The following is a 20,470-nucleotide window of genomic DNA, read 5'->3' as shown; positions in this document are numbered from 1 at the left end:
TTCCGACAGATCAATTCATAGGCATCTGCACGGGATTTTTCCCTCGTCCCGTACCCGTCCCGCACCGGTGGGAACCGTCTCCCGGGTTGGCGGGTCACCGGCAAATTTGCAGCGTATCGTACATAGTCCATTTCTCTATTCCAGAATTACATATACGAGACTAACTATTATGTAAACACAAATTAGCACAAGTAAATGCCATATAAGAAATTGCTGAGGGATTGAACGTTGAACGTTGAACCCCAGTGAAAATTGACACTATTACTGGTACTTTGCCAGCTATTATCGGGTAAGCGTAAGCGAAATATCTGCCAATAGGTGGCAATTGTCTGGCAATAGCAAAAATGGGTAGTGCTGTATGTACGTCGCTACAAACATGTCAAGATGTACGTGAGCGATGCCGTAATGAAAACTGAAAACTGAAAACTCTCGATTAGCATGGCACTCCCACATCGAAAATGCAACCAAATCAAGAATTTTACCTTCTTGGGAGCAATGTCAAGGGACAGCAAGAGAAGGGATAAACCAAGCAGTTTATTTAATTTGAGAAGTATCTGTCATATTGCCAAAATAGTGACATTGTAGCGAAATGTACTCAAATAGTTAGGGTACCAAAGCCCATTTTTGCTATTGCCAGACCATTGCCACCTATTGGCGGATATTATCGCTTGCCGCTCGCTTGTACTTACCCGAATAGCTGACAATAGCTGGTAATGGCCCGTAATATTGTCAATTTTTACTGGGGTTGAACTCCCAACATTGGAAGGACAGACGACCAACTGAGCCAAGTGGAACATGTATTTCCAGTCCTTTGCATACCTGCCGGTACCTTCCTTTTTTGGTTGAGTACCACGCGGGGACGGGGCTTGCACGGGATGGATTTTGCGTCTCGTCCCCCGTCGCCACGCGGGTTAACCCGGTCCCGCCAAAGCCGTGCTAAGTTCCAGGACCTGGCAGATGCTTGACCCCTGCCCGGATAGGAATTTGGCTGGCATCTGGATAGAAATCTATAGAAATCAGGACTAGCTCAGGCATCTTAGGGTACTGCCAAAGGTCCTGCTGTTCCTATCAATTCGTCAGTACAAAATACTTTGAGTCGCGCCAATCCCCGTGATGAGAAACTCACCGATACCGGCATGAGGCAACCACCGATTACCGGCAAGATTACCGAAAAAATTCCCATGCGCTGACAAACGCGTTTATTCTTGATCAAAGACGGTAAGATGGGGGAGATGGGGGAGCATATAAACGACACACCCCCAATTCACACATTAGTTCTGTCTATCATTTCTACGCAAACCAAATCGCAAACCGCAGAAAATGCCAGGAACTTGGGAGACTAAACTTGATACACCGACGTTCAAAGGATCTCTTTCTTTGAACACTGGGCTCTTTATCGACGGGAAATGGGTTGATCCTGTTGAAGGAGGAAAGATTGAGTGAGCTCATTACTCTCTTGATTTTTTACTTTTCTAATGCAGATCCATTTATGATAGCGTTGTGAATCCCGGTACGTCAACTACTCCACGCAAAACGGGGGAAAAACGCCAGAATTCGTCAGCTAACGAATCGAACGTGTTTTACTTATAGCGACTGGGAAGGTTATCACATCTGTCGCAGTAGGAACGGGTAAAGATGTTGATATAGCTGTCGAGGCCGCAAAGAAGGTGAGGTTGAGCCCCCCACTTTTTGGTCGTGTCGATTCATATTATTGGTGCTGTTGTTCAAAGGCCTTCAAGTCAAAATGGGGATTCAAAGTACCGGGAACCGAACGTGGCAGGCTTTTGAACAAACTCGCGGATCTTATAGAGGCCAACCTGGATGAATTAGCAGCCCTCGAAAGTCTTAATGTTGGTACGTACTTTGGAGGGCCTGGTAGTCTACCCTACCTTGTGAACGTGATTGATGAATCTGTTTTCCCAATAGGCAAACCATTTACGATGTCGAAGATGGTCGACGTGAAAGCCTCTATCCAAGTTTTGCGCTATTACGCGGGATGGGCCGACAAGATACATGGAAAGACGATCGAGGTCAGACTTAATTTTAATTTCTCTGTGGGTAGCTTTTGCTTCAACTTTCATGTAGACCAACGAGAACAAGTTCGCGTATACAAGGCATGAGCCGTACGGTGTAGTCGTACGTTTTCTCGACTTTCAAAAACCTTTTCAAGGGGATCGACCTGACCGTTGCTCATTCTCAGGGTCAAATCATCCCGTGGAACTTTCCACTGGTGAGTAAAGATCAGTGTTTGGTGTCATCAATGGTCGCTCACATGCATCCAATAGACCATGCTGTCATGGAAAATTGCTCCTGCTGTCGCAACAGGTAACTGCTGTGTCTTGAAGGTTTGTCGGAACAGAAGTCAAAACTGCCGATTTCGTTAAATTTGCATGACTTTAGCCCTCGGAAATCACTCCCTTGACGGCTCTCAAGGTCGCGGGAATGATTAATGAAGCTGGATTTCCACCTGGCGTGATCAACATCGTGAACGGATACGGTACGTCATGACGTTTCTTTCAAATTTGGATATCTTATTGATTTTCAATTTCACAAGGCATCACTGTGGGAGCAGCCATCTCTGCTCATCCTGATATTAGAAAGGTGGCTTTCACGGGAAGTACAATTGTAGGACGGAAAATCCAAGAAGCATCTGCCAAATCGAATTTGAAAGTTGTGAGCTTGGAGCTTGGAGGAAAGGTGTGTGTTACTCTTTCAGCCCTCCGTTTCATCTGTGTTGTATTGCTCACCCTTTTCTTACCCCCGTATTCACTAGTCGCCTAACGTTATCTTCGACGATGCCGACTTTGAGCAAGCAGTCAAGTGGGCCGCTCTTGGTATCTAGTGAGCTGCACTCATTGTTACATGTCCTTCTCGTACTTACCGCAGGGGTTGATCTAGCGCTAATATGGGTCAAATTTGTACCGCAGGATCCAGAATCTTCGTTCAAGAAGGGATCTATGACAAATTCCTTGCGGCCTTCACCCAAGCTAGCAAAGCATTACAATCCGCAACTGGAGATCCTTTCGCCGCTACTACTCAACATGGTCCTCAGGTGTCTCAGGTTCAGTTCGATGTGGGTCTTATTCGACGATTTTTATCTGTTTTTTTCTTTTTATTTACTCCGCGAAATGGTGCTTTAGAGGATTATGGGCTACCTTGACTCTGCTCGTAAAGACGGTGCTACGATTCACATCGGAGGAGAGCGACACGGGAATGAAGGATACTTCATTCAACCGACCATCGTTACGGATTGTAAACCCGATATGAAGATCGTTAGAGAGGAAGTTTTTGGCCCTGTTGCAGCGATTATCAAGTTCAAGACTGAAGAAGGTACGTTGATTATAGTCGTCTGGGTTGTTTCCAAACCGTTACTGACGGTTGATTCCATCTTTTCTTTGTGCACAGAGGCGATCGAGATGGCTAATGATACGAACTACGGACTCGCTGCTGCCGTGTTCACCGAGAACAACAGCCGTGCTGTGCGTGTAGCGCATGCGTTGGAGGCTGGGACGACTTGGGTATGTTGCCCTCTCTCGTTGTTCCTTTCTTGATATAGAGTTTGAATTCATTATTCAAACTCACAGGTAAACTGCTACAACTCATCGGAGATCCAAACACCTTTTGGTGGATACAAGCAATCTGGGTTTGGAAGGGAACTCGGAGAATACGCGCTAGAGACGTGAGTAATTGTTTTCGCTCCGACTTCCGATCACTGCTGATACGTTGTCCGTTTAAGATATACGCAAGTGAAGGCAGTTCACGTCAACATCGGGTTAAAGTTGTGAAGAATGAAAGGCTGCATGTATCTTGTTCATGTGATTCAACGTAGTTCTGTGCTGTATGAAATATGGCTTCGAGTATACTAAGAGTTGCATTGGCGGCGTCGTCTGGGCGTCATCTTTGAATTCATCCAAGATACCTGCGTTTATAATCCGGTGGGGGTGGCCGATACGACGAGAATCAAGGCGAGCGTGGCCGTATCACTACCCGCCATTTCCAGTGAATTTGTACTTATTCCCATCTACTATGGCGAGTGAATAAAGAACTGTCAACGCAGTCAGTAGCTTCGGTGGATATGAGCAATTCTGGAAGAGATGAATATTCGCTTGTGATGCGAGTAATATCTCCCCGACTTCCGATATATCAGTACTAACGCCTTTTAGATACACCAAGTGAAGAAAGTTCATGTGTAACTACTATAGTAGTAACTATGTGTATTCGATCATGAAGGCTTCCGGATGAACCTGACATTCCGGGTGAAAGGTTGCATGGTATTTCCAATGCCACCCCTGGAGTCGAAAAAGCTTATTTACCGAAGAGTTATATGTATATATTTAGACGACCTCAAGCAAATCGATCACAGAAGCCGCTATCCGACCAGGCGATTGCACCAGAACGACAGAAATTCAAGCCGGTGATAGTACATGCGATGCCATCGCTGGTCGCAACGGGATTTCCGCGTACATCATCCAACAAATCATTAATCAGCCCTAGGAACACCTTCACCCAGTTCTGGTGTTGACTCTCCAGCGAATAACTGCGCGAAGATTTACACGGTTACTGGAAATGAAAGCTTGCGATCCGATGGCTACTGCAGAGGGGATTACGTTTGCGAGGTTTGAATCCTAATAGTGACGCGTTCTGTGGGAATATTTATCCTGGGGAGGTTCTTTGTATTCAATCCGAGTAAGAGCTGGAGGACAGTCAGTCAATGTAATGATGAGGTGAACTAGTACAAGTATTCCCACGAACGACTTGAGATCGTGGATCAGATAAGATAAGACAACAAGATACACGTGCGTGCGTGCGCTGTGATGGTGTGACTGCAGTGTGAATTCTATACTTTTCATTACGGAGCTTCACGAGGGCTATTGAAGGTGTTCTGGTTCTCACCACGACAATCAGATGTCTAACTATTCAATCTTCAATCTTCGCCGCCCAAATCATCGCTGGCAAGCTCCAGGAAGACCATTCTTGTCGAGCAGTTTGTAGCACCCGGGAACCATCCTGGGCGAGCACTCGGTCTATTCCCCTTGCATTAAACGAAAGAAACACGCAACTCAAGTCCCCATAAAACGTCAAGTTCGCAGTCGATCTGTGTTTCCATAAATCCATTCTTGCTTCGCACAATTTGCACTTAAGTGCCATCTTGAAGACAACCTGGGAAGGACTAAAACAAGAATTTTCGGCTCTCCCATCGCTTACTCGGCGAGCCAACCCATTCGTGCACAGTCTGTCAACACCACTGATTCTTTTTTCTGAGGTGCTCCACACACCAATCAACATCTGACGTTCAACCTATCACTGACTCTGGGAAACAACTTAAAGAATGCACATAAGGTGCTTATTCTTTTCCACATCACTTACACTGCTCGAAATCGAACGATCCCGTCTTTGATTAAGATAATGGTTCAGATTGCCTTACCATTTGACCTCCTCAATGCAGCCCACCCGTGGACGCTCACTCTGCTTACTGTCGCGATCTGTTCCATCTTGCTCGCCCGAAGGCTTTGGTTTATTCGTGGTAAACTCCACGTTCGTGACATCCCAGGACCAGTTGATAACGTTTCATGGTTATACGGTATGTCCTACTGTACTGTCGTATTACCCGTGTCGTTTAACCTTTGTGTACAGGAAATCTTCCAGAACTTCTCTTATCCCGTCCTTATGGCAAGTTCGAGCTCCAGTGGCAAGAGCAGTATGGATCGATATATCGTTTCAAGGGATGTTTCTCTGTGCGTTTTTGTTAGCTTTTCCTCCGATTGGTACTCTGGGAAATTGACTTGATGCCGCGCAGGAGGATCTACTTTTTATCTCCGACCCAGCAGCTATCCGATCTATCTTCAACTCTGCTAAATTATTTGATTTTTCTCCCAATCGAACTTTTATAGCCGTCTTAACATCTGGAGTGGATGCTCTCATTTCACTGCGGATTGGAGGTATGGCAGCTTGAATGTTCCCCTGATTCCCACTGACATTTAGGTATCTGATCCTAGGAGAAGTCCACCGTCGTATCAAGAATGCCTTCTCACCTGCCTTCACGCCTGCGCGCCTTCAGCCGTATGTCCCGGTCATGAGGGATATTAGTCGCAAGGTACCCTTCACATCGTATGTTATTTGACCTGGTAGTGATGAGGTGAAGGCCGCGGATAAACTTATGCAGAAATACTTAGAGAGGGACCCTAGCGACTTAAATGCTGTTGTCGACATCTATCGTCTCCTTCAACATGTGACGTCAGACATCATTGGCGAGGGTAAGTGCACCGGCGTCCTAGGTATTACTCTGGGTCATTGAAATACATCGTTCCAAAGTCGGTTTTGGCCAGCAGTTTAACGCGGTGGAGACCAACGGAGGAGATAAAGTTGTTCAAAGTCTCCAGAATGTAATGTGCGTAATCGAATTTCTACAAGGACCTTTTCTGATTTCTGATATGTCCGTTACGCTAGTATGTTAGGCTCGAGGCCTTCAAAGAATGCAATTTTGGGGGAGAGCATTATACCCTATGTTCCTCGTATCATATTGAGGTTGATGCTCCATCTACCCACTCGGACGGTCAGAACACTTCAAAGTTTCCGTGAACTCAGTGAGGCATGGGCTTCGGCACTACTCATGGATAGCCTTCATCCGAGTGAGGATAGCACAGATGGTGGGTTGGTTGGTTTTGTCGGTACGCGCACGCCTGGCCTCTTTGCGTCATTCAAATATCTCAGTGGCTCTCGTAGTGTCCTCGAACAAGAACATCAAACACCACCGGTTGTCTTTCAACGAGATCAGTCGACAAACCTTGTTACTGTTAGCCGCCGGACAGGATACGACCGTAAGGCAAACTAGACTACATGGTGGAAATGAGTTGGTCTGATAGTACGCGGCATGTTCGACAGGCAAACACGCTTACTTGGGCGTTGTATGAACTTGCGAGGCGACCGATATGGCAAGACCAGTTAAGGAAGGAAATCATCGAAGCAGAAAATTCGGAACCCAGCTTGGACAAGCTTGATTACCTCAATGCACACATCAAGGTGAGCCGTATTTCTTATTATTTGGACCTGACCGACTATTGATCTACGATAAAAAGGAAACTCTACGGTTTTATCCGTCTGTACCACTTACCGAAAGAATCACTTTTGAAGATACTATCCTTCCATTATCTCGCCCGATAACCACGATTTCTGGTCGGGTTATTACCGAGTTGCCAATCCGGAAAGGTCAGATGATTCATGTCGGAATCGCTTCCTATAATCGGTATGTTCGTTCAGTTCTTTCGTCGGCGGTTGAAACACACATCCGAGAAACTAGAGATCCTCACGTCTGGGGTCCCGATGCCCATACTTTCAATCCATTACGCTGGGTCGATGGTCGACATGATTCAGGAAATCTTCCTGAGTCGATAGGACCGTACTCCAACCTGTGAGTGTTCTTCGTTATCCAGTATTCCAGGTTTTGATGTCTCGAAAGTGCCACGTTTGTCGGAGGGGCTCGGATGTGCCTTGGGTAAGAAAGCTCATTTTGCATGCTTTCCTGACTGCGTATTGACTCGTGAACCCTTGAAACCCTGATTTCAGATGGCGACTTGCGTACGTCCGCCCTAGTCTTTCTTTTCCCAATATGACGAGTGTTATCTCAGTTTGCTAGAAATGCAGGTCGTCCTCTCGGAACTTATTCCAAAATTCCGGTTCAGCTTCGGTCCTGGGCAAGAGGATAATGTAACTTCATCTTTTGCTATAACCCTCTTGCCGCTTGACGTAGGGAGCGAAAAGCCGAGTCTTAAACTCCTCATACAACCGACACAGGCTTATGAAAGTTAGAAGTACATTTGTGAAAAGTTAATTGAACGTGACCGTAGTGTTTGCAAAATGATCCTGGATCAGAGATGGTTATAAATCATGTCAATACCAGGCTGTGTAATAGAGATGAAGCCCTGTCGCAAGGAAAGAGGGCGTAACGTTCCAACGTCGTTTCCGTCGTTTCTCTTTCTCGAACAAAGAGATTTTCTGAAGATGATAATGGGCGACGATGGCAGTGGTCGATAGTTTGAATTCCAGGCTCCAAGGGTATCGTACTTCGTTGCAACCTACGCACAGTCGATGGTAGGGATCTGTAGACGTGCAAACCCTTGACTGAGTCGTTATCCTTCAGATCATCGTAGTCGACACGATTTTATTTCGCCAAGTGGCAAGAACGATAGGAAAAATGTTTATGAATATAGAATGGTCAAGTGGTAATAGAGAAGCAAAAATTCAATGCGTATATCTAGATTCAACGCCGCAGAAAACCAACGAGGTGAATAGAATGTACGCGTGCAAGAATATCAAGAGTACCACGATAGTCATCCTCTCCTTCGATAGCCTCCGTTTCTGTCGCCTCTCCTGTTATCATAGTCGTAGTCTCTTCCCCGTTCACCTCTTCGATAGTCGTAAGCGTCATAGTCATAGTCTCTCTCTCTCCTTCGGTCACGGTCCTTGTAAGAGCCCCGAGAGCGAGAACGGTCCCTGCTTCGTCGGTGAGAATACCTATCAGTATAATGACTGTCGTATGGGCGAGGATCGTATTGGCCATCAGGATCTGGAATTAGAGCATTTTGAGCAACCTCCAGACTACAGACGAACTGAGGGAAACGAACAGGATCCCTTGCTGCTTTTCGGTGGACCGAAATATTTTCCTGGCGTTGGTGTTCGAGCACGACTTCGTCTAGCCTGTAACCAATTGCAAGTATCAGAACAACAGGCTAGCACAACGGAACGTCGCCACGAACGTACTTTCTCGACGGTAATGACCTTCCCCATGATTTCTGACATGTTCAGAACCGTGATTGCAGCCTCAGCCTCTTCAGGCGATTCCATAGCCACGAAACCGAAACCGCGAGAGGTTCGTGTGTGGGGGTCATATACGACTTCTGCCTTTTGAACCTGTTGGAGAAGAAAAAGTGGAAAGGTGAGCTTGTATGGCCGTAGGACGGTGATGACGGTGAGTCTATACTCACCCGACCAGCTTTGGAGAACGCCTCCTCGAGAAACCTACTATCAACATCACGATTGAGACCTCTGACATGCAAATTGGTTCCAGGGTTTTCTGTTCTCGCGTCATTTCGTCTATGAAGACATCAGAAATCTAATGACTTTCAGATCGCGTCGACAGGATATCTTACCCTCTATCCTCTCTTGATAGGCTCCTGCTCCTAGAACGTCCACCAGCAGGTACGACCGTTCCAACGACCGAGTTTGCCAAAGCATCCGGAATAAAAATAGCTATAATCATGGCGATTTAGAGTTAGGCCCGGGCAATAGTCGGTACATAAGAGCTGAAGCAGTGCCACATGGAACAGAGGGCATTGGTTGATGAAGATGAACTTCCAAAAGAATGTCTATTGTCGTTTCTCGAACAAAGAGATTTCGGAAACAAAGATGCACGGCGATGGTGGTGTGTCGATAGTCGGAAACATACCAGGCTCCATGATTCGTTCCTGTCAGATTTGAAGTCGACAAATGTGGTCTTTGCGAAGATGATGGTTTGAATTGAATGAGACACTGTGAGTAAAGGTGGGAAGTTATTTGTCACACATTTCACGTGCGTGTGACATTCGCGCAAGTGCACTGCCTCAAGAGTCAAGTGACTGCTTCAAACTGCGCTCTGTTGAGTTCAGTTTCACCAGAGATTTCTTATCCCACTCTCGTTGGCCAAATTTCCTCTATCACTGCTATCCGATATTGCTAAGCATCGGGCTCCGGAACGACCGTTCTTGTCAAATTCTTGTAAGGAACCCATTTTTGAGCACCTTGAGAATATCAACCTCATTTCATTTCAAAGTACTCTGAAACATTCAGGAAAATATTGCGCGGAGGTTACTTAAGTATAGTCCTCCCTCTACATTTATCATGAGAGGGGTTCATGCTCGCATTCGATCGGCGTTCCCATGAAATGCATGTCCAGTCCGTATTCTCCGCATATTATAATTGGGATGGGAGCTAGAGCCGCAGGATGCTGCATTTCTTCGGCTCTCCCGTCATTTACATGCGAAGCCAAGTCTAATGTTATGAATCAACGTCATGCAATGTCATTTGAGTCTGGCATGGATCCCATTTTACCTGACGGTTTTACATAACTGATCTCCACCTGAAAGCTGTCGATGAGAATTCGCCTCCTCACTTGTGACTCAGAAAGGGCTATTTGGGTTATGTTGCTCGACCAAACAACCCAGAGGGACTCGTTATTTGCAACGCAATTCACGTGTGAGTAACTCTCGCGTTTGAAGTTCACGGTTTCAACGTGTGCTCATATTGGCTCATCTTGCTCTCATTACTCTACTCTTCCTATTTCCTTCGTCACTTCCAAGCTAATGCTCCGCTTTTGAAACTGATTGCGATTAAGAGCTCTTATCGCGACCATCGTGATCTATAATAGTCGTCAGCCTTCTGGCGGACCGCTTTTGTGAGACCTACCCTCATCTCGAGCTCATTCCCCCACGGGGTCCAAATTTATCTCGCGTTATTACTGCCCTTTGATTAATTCCGTGAACACGCGGACTCTGGTGCGACAGTCGGCTAAGCAAGCGCCCTCGGCTAATGGGCGGTTGTACGTGGCATACCTACGGCCGGATTGAGATTTCGAGCTCCGACTCCGTTCCGAAGTAAATCCGAAGACAACGAACGAGGAGACGACAGTCTGTCACAGTCCCGTCACTGACACGAGTTGGCAAACACATACACGGACCGCTCACAGGTATAGGGAAACAATAGTAGTGTATTCATGGTTGGTAGGAGAGTAGGAGACTACAAAGTACAGTGTATTTGAGGACGCGAAATAACTTTACGCCACTGAACTTAAGTTTATTCACAACTACCAGCGGAGTTCAAATATTGCCGAGCGTTCCTGACCCTGCCGAGCGTGAACGCAAAATGCGCGTGTTCACGGAATTAATCAAAGGGCAGTAACGGAGCCGAGCTTCATCTCCACATTTCATCATGAAGACCAATTCGTCTGAAGGTGCTCACAGCCTCCTTACAGCCACTCGAAGTCTTCGGATGTCAAATTGGGTCAACCCTGCGTGTGGTTGAAACTGGGAAGCACTTAAAAGAATACAATAAGGTGCTTATTTCCCCGTCCCTTTCCCTACTCAGTCGTCGATTGAGCCCAAATGGTTCAGATCGCCATACCATTCTATCCCTTCAATGCATTCCACCCGTGGACGCTCACTTTGAATACGATCGCGTTCTGCATGATCTTGCTCGCCGGGCTCTGGTTTACTCGTCGTAAACTCCGTGTTCAAGAGATTCCAGGACCAGTCGATGATGCTTCGTGGTTATACGGTATGTCCCACTATACTTTCGGGTACCCGGGTCATTTAACCTTTGCGTTCAGGAAATCTTCCCGAGCTTCTCTTGACCCAGCCCTATGGCAAGTTTGAGTTCCAATGGCAAGAGAAGTATGGACCCGTATATCGTTTCAAGGGATGTTTCTCTGTATGTATTTTTATCTTGCCCAGGGCAATTCACTTGATACCCCACAGGAGGATCTCCTTTTTATCTCCGACCCGGCAGCCGTCCGATATATTTTAAACGATGCAAAATCATTTGATTTTTCTCCGAACCGGGCGTTCATGGTGTCCATGATCTTTGGAAAGGATGCTCTCCCGGCACTGCATAATGGAGGTATGGGAACTTCAAACGTCTGTCTGACTAACTCCCAATGACCCCCATGGATGTCTGACAGGAGAAGCCCACCGTCGGATCAAGAATGCCTTCTCACCCGCCTTTGCGCTCGCACGCCTCCAGTCGTATGTTCCGGCCATAAATGATATTACTCGCAAGGTATCCTTCACATTGTATGTTACCTGATCAAGTTGTAACGATTTGAAGGCCGTCGATAGACTCATGGAACAATACTTGGAGAGGAAACTAAGCGACTCAAATGCTACTGTCGACATTTATCATCTCCTCCAACATGTGACTTCAGACATCATTGGCGAAGGTAAGTGCACCCGCGTCCTAGGTATTACTCTCGGTCATTGAAGCACATCGTACCAAAGTCGGTTTTGGCCAGAAATTTAATGCCGTAGAGACCAACGGAGGAGATAAAGTGGTTCAAAGCCACCAGAATGTACTGTGCGTATGCGGATTTCTATAAGGATCTTTTCTGATATATCCGTCACGCTAGTCTGTTGGGCTCGAGGGATTCAAAGAGTGCAATTTTGGGGGAGAGCATTGTATCTCATTTGCCTCGTATCGTGTTGAGTTCCATGCTCTACCTTCCCACGCCGACAGTTAGGACGCTTCACGATTTCCGTACAATCAGTGAGGAATGGGCAGGAGCCTTGCTAAGGACCTGTGATAGTACCGATGCTGGGTTGGTCGGTCTTGTCGGTATGTGTATTCCCGACTATTTGCGCCTTTCAAGTCCCCCAGACTTCTTCCTAGCAAACAAGAACAAGAACAAGGAACTATCATTCGACGAAATCAGTCAACAAGCCTCGTCGATTGTAGTTGCCGGACAGGATACGACTGTAGGTGAAATCGATAGATTTCGATATATCCGTCTAATACTTTTTATTGACAGGCAAATGCTCTTGTGTGGGCGATATATGAACTTGCGAAGTGGCCAGAATGGCAAGATAAAGTAAGGAAGGAGGTCATGGAAGCACAAGGTGCAGGAACAGGTTCAGATAAACTCGAATACCTCAATGCACACATCAAGGTGATTCTGGCCATTTTGAAGTTCACCATTTTGTACCTTACTGACTAGTACGAAATAAAAGGAAACTCTACGCTTTCATTCCAGTGTCCCTATTACCGAGAGAGTGGCTTTCAACGATACTGTCCTTCCACTATCTCGCACAATAACCACGAGTTCTGGTCGAGTCATCACTCAACTACCAATTAGGAAGGGCCAGATGATTTATGTCGGACTTGCCTCCTATAATAGGTAAGTTCATTAGGTTTTGTTCATCGAACTCTCCGAGAAATAAATCGATAACAACCAGGAATCCTCACATTTGGGGCCCCAACGCCAGTACGTTTGATCCATTTCGCTGGATCGATGGTCGATATAGTTCAGAAAGCCTTCCCGGGTCGATCGGGCCGTATTCGAACCTGTGAGTATTCTTCACTACGATTATTCAGCTCTGATACTTATGTTCCAATAGTGCCTCGTTTGCTGGAGGGGCCCGCATATGTCTCGGGTAAGTTATCATTCGCATACTCTTTTAAATCGTCATGTATTGATTCGTTGAATCCTTCGCAACTCCTCAAGTTGGCGGCTTGCGTAAGTATGCTAAGATGGTATCAAGTTTTCGTCTGAAACCTCATACTCATAGACGTTCTTTTACAGTCTGCTAGAAATGCAGCTCGTTCTCTCAGAATTTGTCTCCAAGTTTCGGTTCAGCTTTGCTCCTGGACAACAGAATAACGTGGTTTCACGCTTCGCTTTGACCTTGTTGCCTGTCGATGTTGAGAGTGGAAAGCCGAGTCTCTCTGTCCTTGTACAACCGATACAGGCTCATGAAGGTTAAAATACGGATCGCTAAATATATAACGGTTACTAGTATAATACTTATACGGCAACGCACAGGAAATCCGTGCGAACTACTAGGCTTGATCGTAGTCTGACTTCGGAAACAACGAATCAAAACTTAATGCCAATGACCTCCTTCAACCACGACATCTCCGTTATGGTCAATCTTCAAGACTCCAGTCAAACCGCCGTTCCGAGTTCTAATCGAGCTCACAAGATCGTGAGTTCATTTGTTCATATTAATGTGTGCTGGTTGTGCTGGTCTCTTACTACTACGATTCTACAAATGTAAACGGGAGGCCCTGTATGTTCATCCGAGGGCCTCATATTTAGAAAATGGCGTTCGAAGATACTGTCCTTCAGATCATAACCACGTATTCTTGCCAATCCGGATTGAACGTTCTCTCGGAACTTATCGTGAGGGTTGGTCGAGGTTTCTGAAATCCCGATTCAGCTTCGATGTTAAGCGGACGAGATAATTTCATGCTTCGCTCTGACTCTTTTGGTTATCTATGTGGAGTCTGGCGGGTGGAAAGGCGAGTTTCGCCTACTTGTATAGCCAATTTGCGACTACTAGGTCACAATGGGAGGTAGATCGTCTGACTTCGTTTCACGCTATGTAACGGTGCCCCGATTCCATTATTAAACCGTCGTTCATGTGTCAACGACAAAACGACTGGAATGGTTACTTAGCATGTAGCAGGGAGTCTGAACATAATCTTCCTCAGGCTCATGGCACCCTCAGAATCGAACTTTGTTTCTCTAGACTCGAGTAATATCTTGAACGGTACTGATCTGGAGTGGCCTAATGGTCTAGTAGTATGATTCTCGCTTTGGGTGGGGATTATATTGCCACAAATTGCCATTTGCGAGAGGTCCTGGGTTCAATTCCCAGTTGGGCCCTTTTTGTGATGAGGTAGGAAAGTGATGTTCAAAGGGAAAGTTAAAAAAATCAATTGACGACAGTGGGATTCGAACCCACGCCCCGAAAGACTAGATTACAGGGAATCCTGATTCTAGCGCCTTAGACCACTCGGCCATATCGCCTTCCCAACAAAGGAAGGTTTTGTCAATCTCTCTAGCTGTCTAGGTTAGGCTTAACACACCCAACGGGAACGGGCTGCTACCTTATTTACAACTTTGGTCATCCTTGGGCCGATGAATCATAACTTGGAAAAGTTATTCATAAACGAAACGATCGGACTCGATTCCACGCCTCGGCATTTCGCGTTCACGACACAACCTCCAAAACCCGTTCAAGTCCCCTACTGATGCCTTCCGCAAGCGCAAGGGTGATGGGAAAATTAACGGTTCGGGTCGAAAAATCAACCTGAACCGGTATTCCTTCGAATTACAGCTCGCGAAATTGACACGATCGATGATAATGGAGCTCGGGAAGGAGAACGAGACCTTCATAAGATACAGGTTCGCGAACGTGTTCTGCGGCACGCACACTACGATTAGCAACCAACCAACAGCAGTGAAGGGGAACTACTCTGTAGACGCAGTAGCGGGATGTTAGTAGACGGGCCGTGGTTGTATTTGTTAGTGGCCCTTAGGCCGCTCACTGATACGCACTCGCACTCAATCATCATAGTATTTTTGGTTCAAAACATAATGGATTGCTACTATGGTAAGTGTTGCACAAATTGACTTCAAGTGGGACTTATAATTTATTGAAAGATGTTGCTACGCTTGAGACGACTGAACTTCCGAGGTTTGAATATCAGAGGCGGATGTCAGGAGCCTTTCAACTGGCATAGTATGCTATACACCAGTTACGCCGCCACGAGGAACTATTCCTGTCACGATTGATGAACACCAGATTTGTATGATTATGGTTGGGAGAGGGTTCGGCCCTTCAACTTCAAACCCGGCCTTAAGCCTGATGGAGCCAATGACTCCTCTTGACATTGTTCTCGATCCTGCCGTCGGAGATATCCGTCGGGCCGAAGCCTGGCTCCACGGGTAGCGGGTGACCCCCCGGCATGAAGCTCACTTTAACCCTCGGCGACTCATGAGCCTGATCTTCCGGCTCTTTATTACTCTTCAAGACGTCAACCGATTTCTCGGATATGTTGACTCGCAGGTGAAACTCTACATTGAAAGCGCAACGGAGGTGGCAGGCGGCAATGAAACGCGATATTCAGAAGACTATGGTTGGTGGATAATCACACGTGCGGGAAAGTGCATGATTTTCATCACTTATTCATCGCGTAACCTTCTGCCGCATCTCATCTGCACTCCTCATCTCAACTTTTTGATTAGAGGGATCTTCCACCGCTCTGCCAGAACATTGTTTACGATTTTGGACAAATCTATCACGGATCGACAACAATGCCACGAAGACATGTGCATGATCGCGAACTCGCCTCGTGTGGTTCATCAACATCCAAACGCTCGTCGACTAAATCCGTCGTCTAGCTTTGAGAGTTAGTTTAATGTTAATGTCTTGATTAGTGATTGCACTGCCAGAACAGCGGGTCCTGCGATCTTGAAGATCGCTCTTCGAGCTGACCTCGGTTCGGCTGTTCGCCGTAGTTTAACGCTTACATTGACTGTAACCGGGAGTCCAGTTCCCGGCGGCAAGGTTCCCTCTTCTCTGGAGATGGCAGCGTCCGGCATAGATCCCTCCGGTTCGTTCGACTGTTCATCTAATGGGGTTCCACCTGAAACTGGTTTCAAAGGCGACGAGCCACCCGACATCTCCAGTAAGTACTCCGGGCTTACTTCCTACGTATAAACACTCACGGCAGTGCTCTCTTCCAAAAAACATCTTCAGACACTTCCTGCCACCCGGCCCCAGCCACGAATTCATGGAAATTCTTCCCATATCGTTCCCGACGACGTTACGAGATTACTACGTATGTTGTCCTGGCTGTTCATCTGTTTCCTGAGCGACTAATGGTTGGGATGAGGGCTAGAAGGGAAATGATTATCAAAATCAAGATTCAGGTCAAAGCTACAGTGATGAGTAGCTCAGGGTGTACATCTATATCAGAAGTGATGTACAATTCATTTCCGAGTCTGAGTCTGATAGGATACCGCTCGGTGGACTTTCAGCACCGATGTTTGTGATGGTGATTTGTGATGGCTAAGTATGATGGTGCTGTTCGCCTCTTTTCTCATGTGTTTAATTCGCCGGTACAGCGGAAAGGTTGATAACCGTACCCGGGGAGGGAGGGATTTTTAGCGAGGTGCAATGTTCAATGTCTTACTGAGCGTAATCTCGAAGTTTGCTGGCGAATTCTGTTCTCCGCTCGGCTGTGGACACTACAATAACATGACTCCTTTATGTCGGTCAAATCGTATTATCGTCAATACAAAGCGAGCCGGCGAGGTTAGAAGGAGTTACCTCTACTTACCCGAATTTGATTCTTCGGTTGACCACGGTACCAACTGTTCAGCTGACTACTGAAATACTGACCGCTCATAGACCAATCTCCAACCAACTAGTCTATGATGTACCTAGTACAAGGTGGGGGAGAAATGGTTGTAGAGTTTTAAAGCCCCTTTAACGAACGACGCGGTCATAGGACCGAGAGCTACTATCTATAAAATGACCCTCCACTTGACGTGGACCACTCAAGGAGCGCCCCTTCAGAAGTTCCCATATCCAGAATTTGCACTCGGGATCTGTCGGTTTCATTCTTTATTCGGCGGTACTATTCGGAGTCAGGACGCCCATCACGGAAAGAAGGGAAAGTGGGGCGTTTCGGAGATATATGATCAGAAGAGAGGTAGTGGAATCACTCTTTTCCTTTTCGGAGACGGAGAGATTTAAAAGGGCTCTTTTTCTTTCATTGTCTTTTTAATTGCCTTGGTTTCCTTGTATTTCCTGCGCAGAGGTAGCGGTATGTCCGGGGTTCGATTTAGCCTTTTTGTCTTCTCCTTCTGGGGTCGCTGCTTACAAGAGGAAGATAGGCTTGATTCCCACTATGACCGAACCTTCCGAAGCCTCAGGAAGATATCTGAAGATAGCGGCCCTGCCAAGTAAAAAGCTCAAGTTGCTACCTGCGACTCTGGAAGTTCCGCCACAGACTGGGACAAGACTGGGAAAGGAGAGGTTGGGCGCCCGAAGTAAACGTATACTGTGCGACTCTGAGTTCATCTATCGTATTCGACACCTCGTAGAATCGCAGAGGACGCTCCTTTCGTTTCCCCATTCTCTTTGTGTAGTCCCAGCGCTCGACTACGTTAAAAAGGATGGAATGAATGATGGTGGTGATGATCAGAATCAGTCAAAAAGCTACAGTCCCATTTATCGGTCCCGGAGTCCCTGTTCGACTCCCTCTCCCGGGATGCTGTATATATGAGTTTAAAAAAGAAACCCCAGGAGTGGACTTGGAGAATCTCCCAATCGGTGCAATCGAGGGAGAACTCCCTCCGCCACGTTTGCCGCGCACTATGAATCATGAGGCACGACAAAGCGGCAAGAGGACCGTTGTTCGGACTACCGGAAAACGCGCGATCGGCATGTTTCGGCTAGTTGTTCTGATGGAAATCAAAGACGGCAGGTAAAGCGTTGATAAGATTTTTGTTTCGACTTTCCCACGGTTGAAAAATCGATTTACTCTCAACCATCACCTTCGTCGCGATTGCTACTTACTGAACAACGGTTTACAATCTTATAAGAGCTCGATCCTGATGTAGAAGTAGTGATTAAATTCACGAAGAGGAAAGCTTCTTTCATTTGTAAGTGGTATTTATTTCATCGTACACGTAAACTTCTCGACTCCTCTGATCTAGGTGATCTTGAATAGATACGAGTTCCCTGAACCTCAGACTCTTTCATTACGAACGATTTGAAGATATGGAGGTATATCCCGGCACAATCAAAAGCAGGAGCTGCCTGTCGTCGCTGTTTCAGGGTTGAGGCTCAAAAGGTAAGTCGTTCCCACCAATTCCCGCGGCGTTGATAGAGTGCCCCCACTAAGCCCCCACAGTTTTGCCAGCTCTGAGATGTGGTCGTCGAGAATTAGAGGAATCGAGGGATACCGAGAGAGGAAATGCATGGTATAAGCTCAGTCCGAATACATATTCCTCTTCTCTTAACCTTCCCTCACGCGATTGAGCAGGAAAGTCAAGACTCGAGCAAATTCCACGGAAACGGGTTTTAACCTCAGTGCGACGATTATCGGACATCGCAACCCTGCCGACCTACTTGTCTCGATTGTGGGAACATAGCTGACTTGTTGAAGTAGGATTGAGGCTCAGTTCGAACTGCGGTCCGTTGATGGTCAGTTGACGCGTAGCTGACTTTATTTCCGTTGTCCGGATCTAGCAAAATCGAGATTGTCAGCATATCATCATCTGTTCATCCCAAAAGATTTTTCCCCGAACAGGCGGCCTGGGAGAAATCCTTTGACAATCCATATATCAATCGAATTGGTAAACATCCGACCTCATTCTTCCCATCTCCCCATAGGTTGACCTTGCTGCTCATCCTCCGCCTCCTCCCTCCGACTCTCTTCCCCGCACGATCCTCGTCGTGCCAAGGACAACGCTTGGTGTAAGTTTTATTTCGGCCGCTTATTTGACGTGACTTAACTCCTCTACGTAGATCTCGCGACCCTTGCCGACTTCACAACTCCCGCAAACCCCACTAACTTGTTTCCGCCACCCATCATCGTAGTTGATTACCGCTTGAGCTCAGCTCGCGAGAACCCAGCACGCAAAACACTTACGCAACTTTATCGGCCATGACCCTACCCATCGTGATTCCTTCTCCCCCCTCTGCGACAGCTTCCGCTTCATCTCCATCTTCCGACGGTTCATCTTCCGGACCTAGAACTCCACTTTCACCCACTCATGTTCCTAGCCTTCCCACCCTACCTAACACCGTAGCTGATAACTCCGCAAGTGGGTCCAGTGGAAAGAGGAAACCGTCTCGGCGTGCGAACACTGCCGAACGTAGAGCTACTCACAATGCCGTCGAAAGGGCACGAAGAGAGACTTTGAACGGAAGGTTCTTGGTAAATCGAGTTTCCTTCTTCAATTAAGTTCTAGCCACTGATTTTGGACCATTCCGCTCTAGGATCTCGCCAAGATGCTCCCTAACCTCTCTCAGATTCGTCGCCCTTCCAAATCTGCCATTGTGAACTCTTCCATTGCCCATATTCACGCATCTCGTCGACACCGCGCTCTTGCCGCCCGTGAACTACGTATGTTGAAGCTTGAGGCTGACCATTTGAGACGAGAGCTCAACGAATGGCGCGATCGAGCTTCAATTCCACGAGTCGAGGAACCTATTCGTAATGAAGGTTTTTCGATGGTTCTTAACCAAGAACTAGAGGTCATCCCTGTTGTTACGAATGGTGCTCTTGACGACGACGACGACACCATTGGACTTTACGGCGAAGAAAATGGCAGTGTGGAAGGTAACGATGACGAGATGTGGCTCTCCAGCGGGGGACCGATTGGTATTGAAGAGCAACAGAGGATGATGTTGGCTGCTGGAGGGCGAATATCGCCTCCACCGATGAATACCTCCATGACTTACACCCAATCTCAGCGACCGCCATTCCCACATCACCCTCACTCACATCCTCTCATTGTCCCTGCACACGGCTCATACGACGGGTATCCGGATTATCCTGGTGCAGGCATTTACTCCGCTTCACCGAACGAGAAGTATCCGAACCCTCAGATGCAACAGTACCTGGAAAGCCTGAACATTGCTCGTCGACGTTCGCAGACAGGCCGAGACAGATCCAACTCGATGGCGTCGATGACGTCGAGTGGGAGCGCTTCCCCGCCTCTATACCCATCACACCCCCATGTACATCCACCCCAATTCCCAGAAGGGGGATGGGTTGGCGCTGGTCTCAGTCACCATCAGACGATGCAGATGGGTGGCGGTGGTGGCATCGGGAACGGAGTCTCGTTTGCAATGATGTGATTCTCCCGTGATCACACGACGACGCTTTGCTATATACCCCCTTGTCCCTAATGGACTCGTTGTTG

At 47.1% G+C, this 20,470-nt stretch overlaps 5 protein-coding genes and 2 non-coding genes across 7 annotated transcripts; 5 read left to right on the top strand and 2 right to left on the bottom strand.

Annotated features, from left to right (window-relative positions):
- The first annotated feature begins 1,214 nt into the window (after window positions 1-1,214).
- On the top strand, window positions 1,215-3,837 carry E1B28_002155 (uncharacterized protein). Its single transcript, XM_043159065.1, has 16 exons — window positions 1,215-1,439; window positions 1,497-1,510; window positions 1,591-1,667; window positions 1,731-1,854; window positions 1,927-2,030; window positions 2,086-2,136; window positions 2,201-2,230; window positions 2,286-2,345; window positions 2,401-2,497; window positions 2,555-2,697; window positions 2,774-2,841; window positions 2,899-3,073; window positions 3,141-3,330; window positions 3,406-3,518; window positions 3,585-3,679; window positions 3,737-3,837. Exons 1-16 carry the CDS (start codon window positions 1,321-1,323, stop codon window positions 3,783-3,785), a joined length of 1,509 nt encoding a protein of 502 aa, XP_043002663.1. The 5' UTR covers window positions 1,215-1,320; the 3' UTR covers window positions 3,786-3,837.
- Window positions 3,838-4,905: 1,068 nt separating this feature from the next.
- Window positions 4,906-7,806, top strand: E1B28_002154 (uncharacterized protein; the record flags this gene model as incomplete). Its single annotated transcript, XM_043159064.1, has 16 exons — window positions 4,906-4,984; window positions 5,264-5,340; window positions 5,404-5,581; window positions 5,635-5,735; window positions 5,798-5,939; window positions 5,997-6,108; window positions 6,130-6,254; window positions 6,313-6,388; window positions 6,448-6,668; window positions 6,724-6,818; window positions 6,883-7,020; window positions 7,077-7,243; window positions 7,298-7,408; window positions 7,457-7,492; window positions 7,564-7,575; window positions 7,626-7,806. The coding sequence occupies 16 exons, from the start codon at window positions 4,906-4,908 to the stop codon at window positions 7,804-7,806; spliced, it is 1,851 nt and encodes a 616-aa protein (XP_043002662.1).
- Window positions 7,807-8,140: 334 nt separating this feature from the next.
- E1B28_002153 (uncharacterized protein) lies at window positions 8,141-9,537 on the bottom strand. Its single transcript, XM_043159063.1, has 6 exons — window positions 9,443-9,537; window positions 9,147-9,246; window positions 8,982-9,090; window positions 8,758-8,907; window positions 8,622-8,694; window positions 8,141-8,563 (listed from the first exon to the last, which is right to left on the bottom strand). Exons 1-6 carry the CDS (start codon window positions 9,450-9,452, stop codon window positions 8,328-8,330), a joined length of 678 nt encoding a protein of 225 aa, XP_043002661.1. The 5' UTR covers window positions 9,453-9,537; the 3' UTR covers window positions 8,141-8,327.
- Window positions 9,538-11,132: 1,595 nt separating this feature from the next.
- On the top strand, window positions 11,133-13,502 carry E1B28_002152 (uncharacterized protein; the record flags this gene model as incomplete). The annotated part of the gene is made up of 13 exons (XM_043159062.1): window positions 11,133-11,304; window positions 11,357-11,457; window positions 11,505-11,646; window positions 11,708-11,771; window positions 11,838-11,965; window positions 12,024-12,099; window positions 12,152-12,497; window positions 12,551-12,688; window positions 12,750-12,916; window positions 12,975-13,085; window positions 13,137-13,172; window positions 13,244-13,255; window positions 13,322-13,502. 13 exons carry the CDS (start codon window positions 11,133-11,135, stop codon window positions 13,500-13,502), a joined length of 1,674 nt encoding a protein of 557 aa, XP_043002660.1.
- Window positions 13,503-14,306: 804 nt separating this feature from the next.
- E1B28_002151 lies at window positions 14,307-14,407 on the top strand. Its single transcript has one exon. It is a non-coding gene; the product is annotated as a tRNA-Pro (tRNA).
- A 54-nt stretch (window positions 14,408-14,461) lies between these two features.
- On the bottom strand, window positions 14,462-14,551 carry E1B28_002150. The gene has a single exon. It is a non-coding gene; the product is annotated as a tRNA-Leu (tRNA).
- Window positions 14,552-19,206: 4,655 nt separating this feature from the next.
- E1B28_002149 (uncharacterized protein) lies at window positions 19,207-20,405 on the top strand (the record flags this gene model as incomplete). Its single annotated transcript, XM_043159061.1, has 2 exons — window positions 19,207-19,479; window positions 19,542-20,405. 2 exons carry the CDS (start codon window positions 19,207-19,209, stop codon window positions 20,403-20,405), a joined length of 1,137 nt encoding a protein of 378 aa, XP_043002659.1.
- Between the last annotated feature and the right edge of the window lie 65 nt (window positions 20,406-20,470).

This window comes from Marasmius oreades, chromosome 10, assembly GCF_018924745.1.
Source record: "Marasmius oreades isolate 03SP1 chromosome 10, whole genome shotgun sequence".
Taxonomy (NCBI): Eukaryota; Fungi; Basidiomycota; class Agaricomycetes; order Agaricales; family Marasmiaceae; genus Marasmius; species Marasmius oreades.
This window is presented reverse-complemented; position numbering and strand designations above follow the sequence as displayed.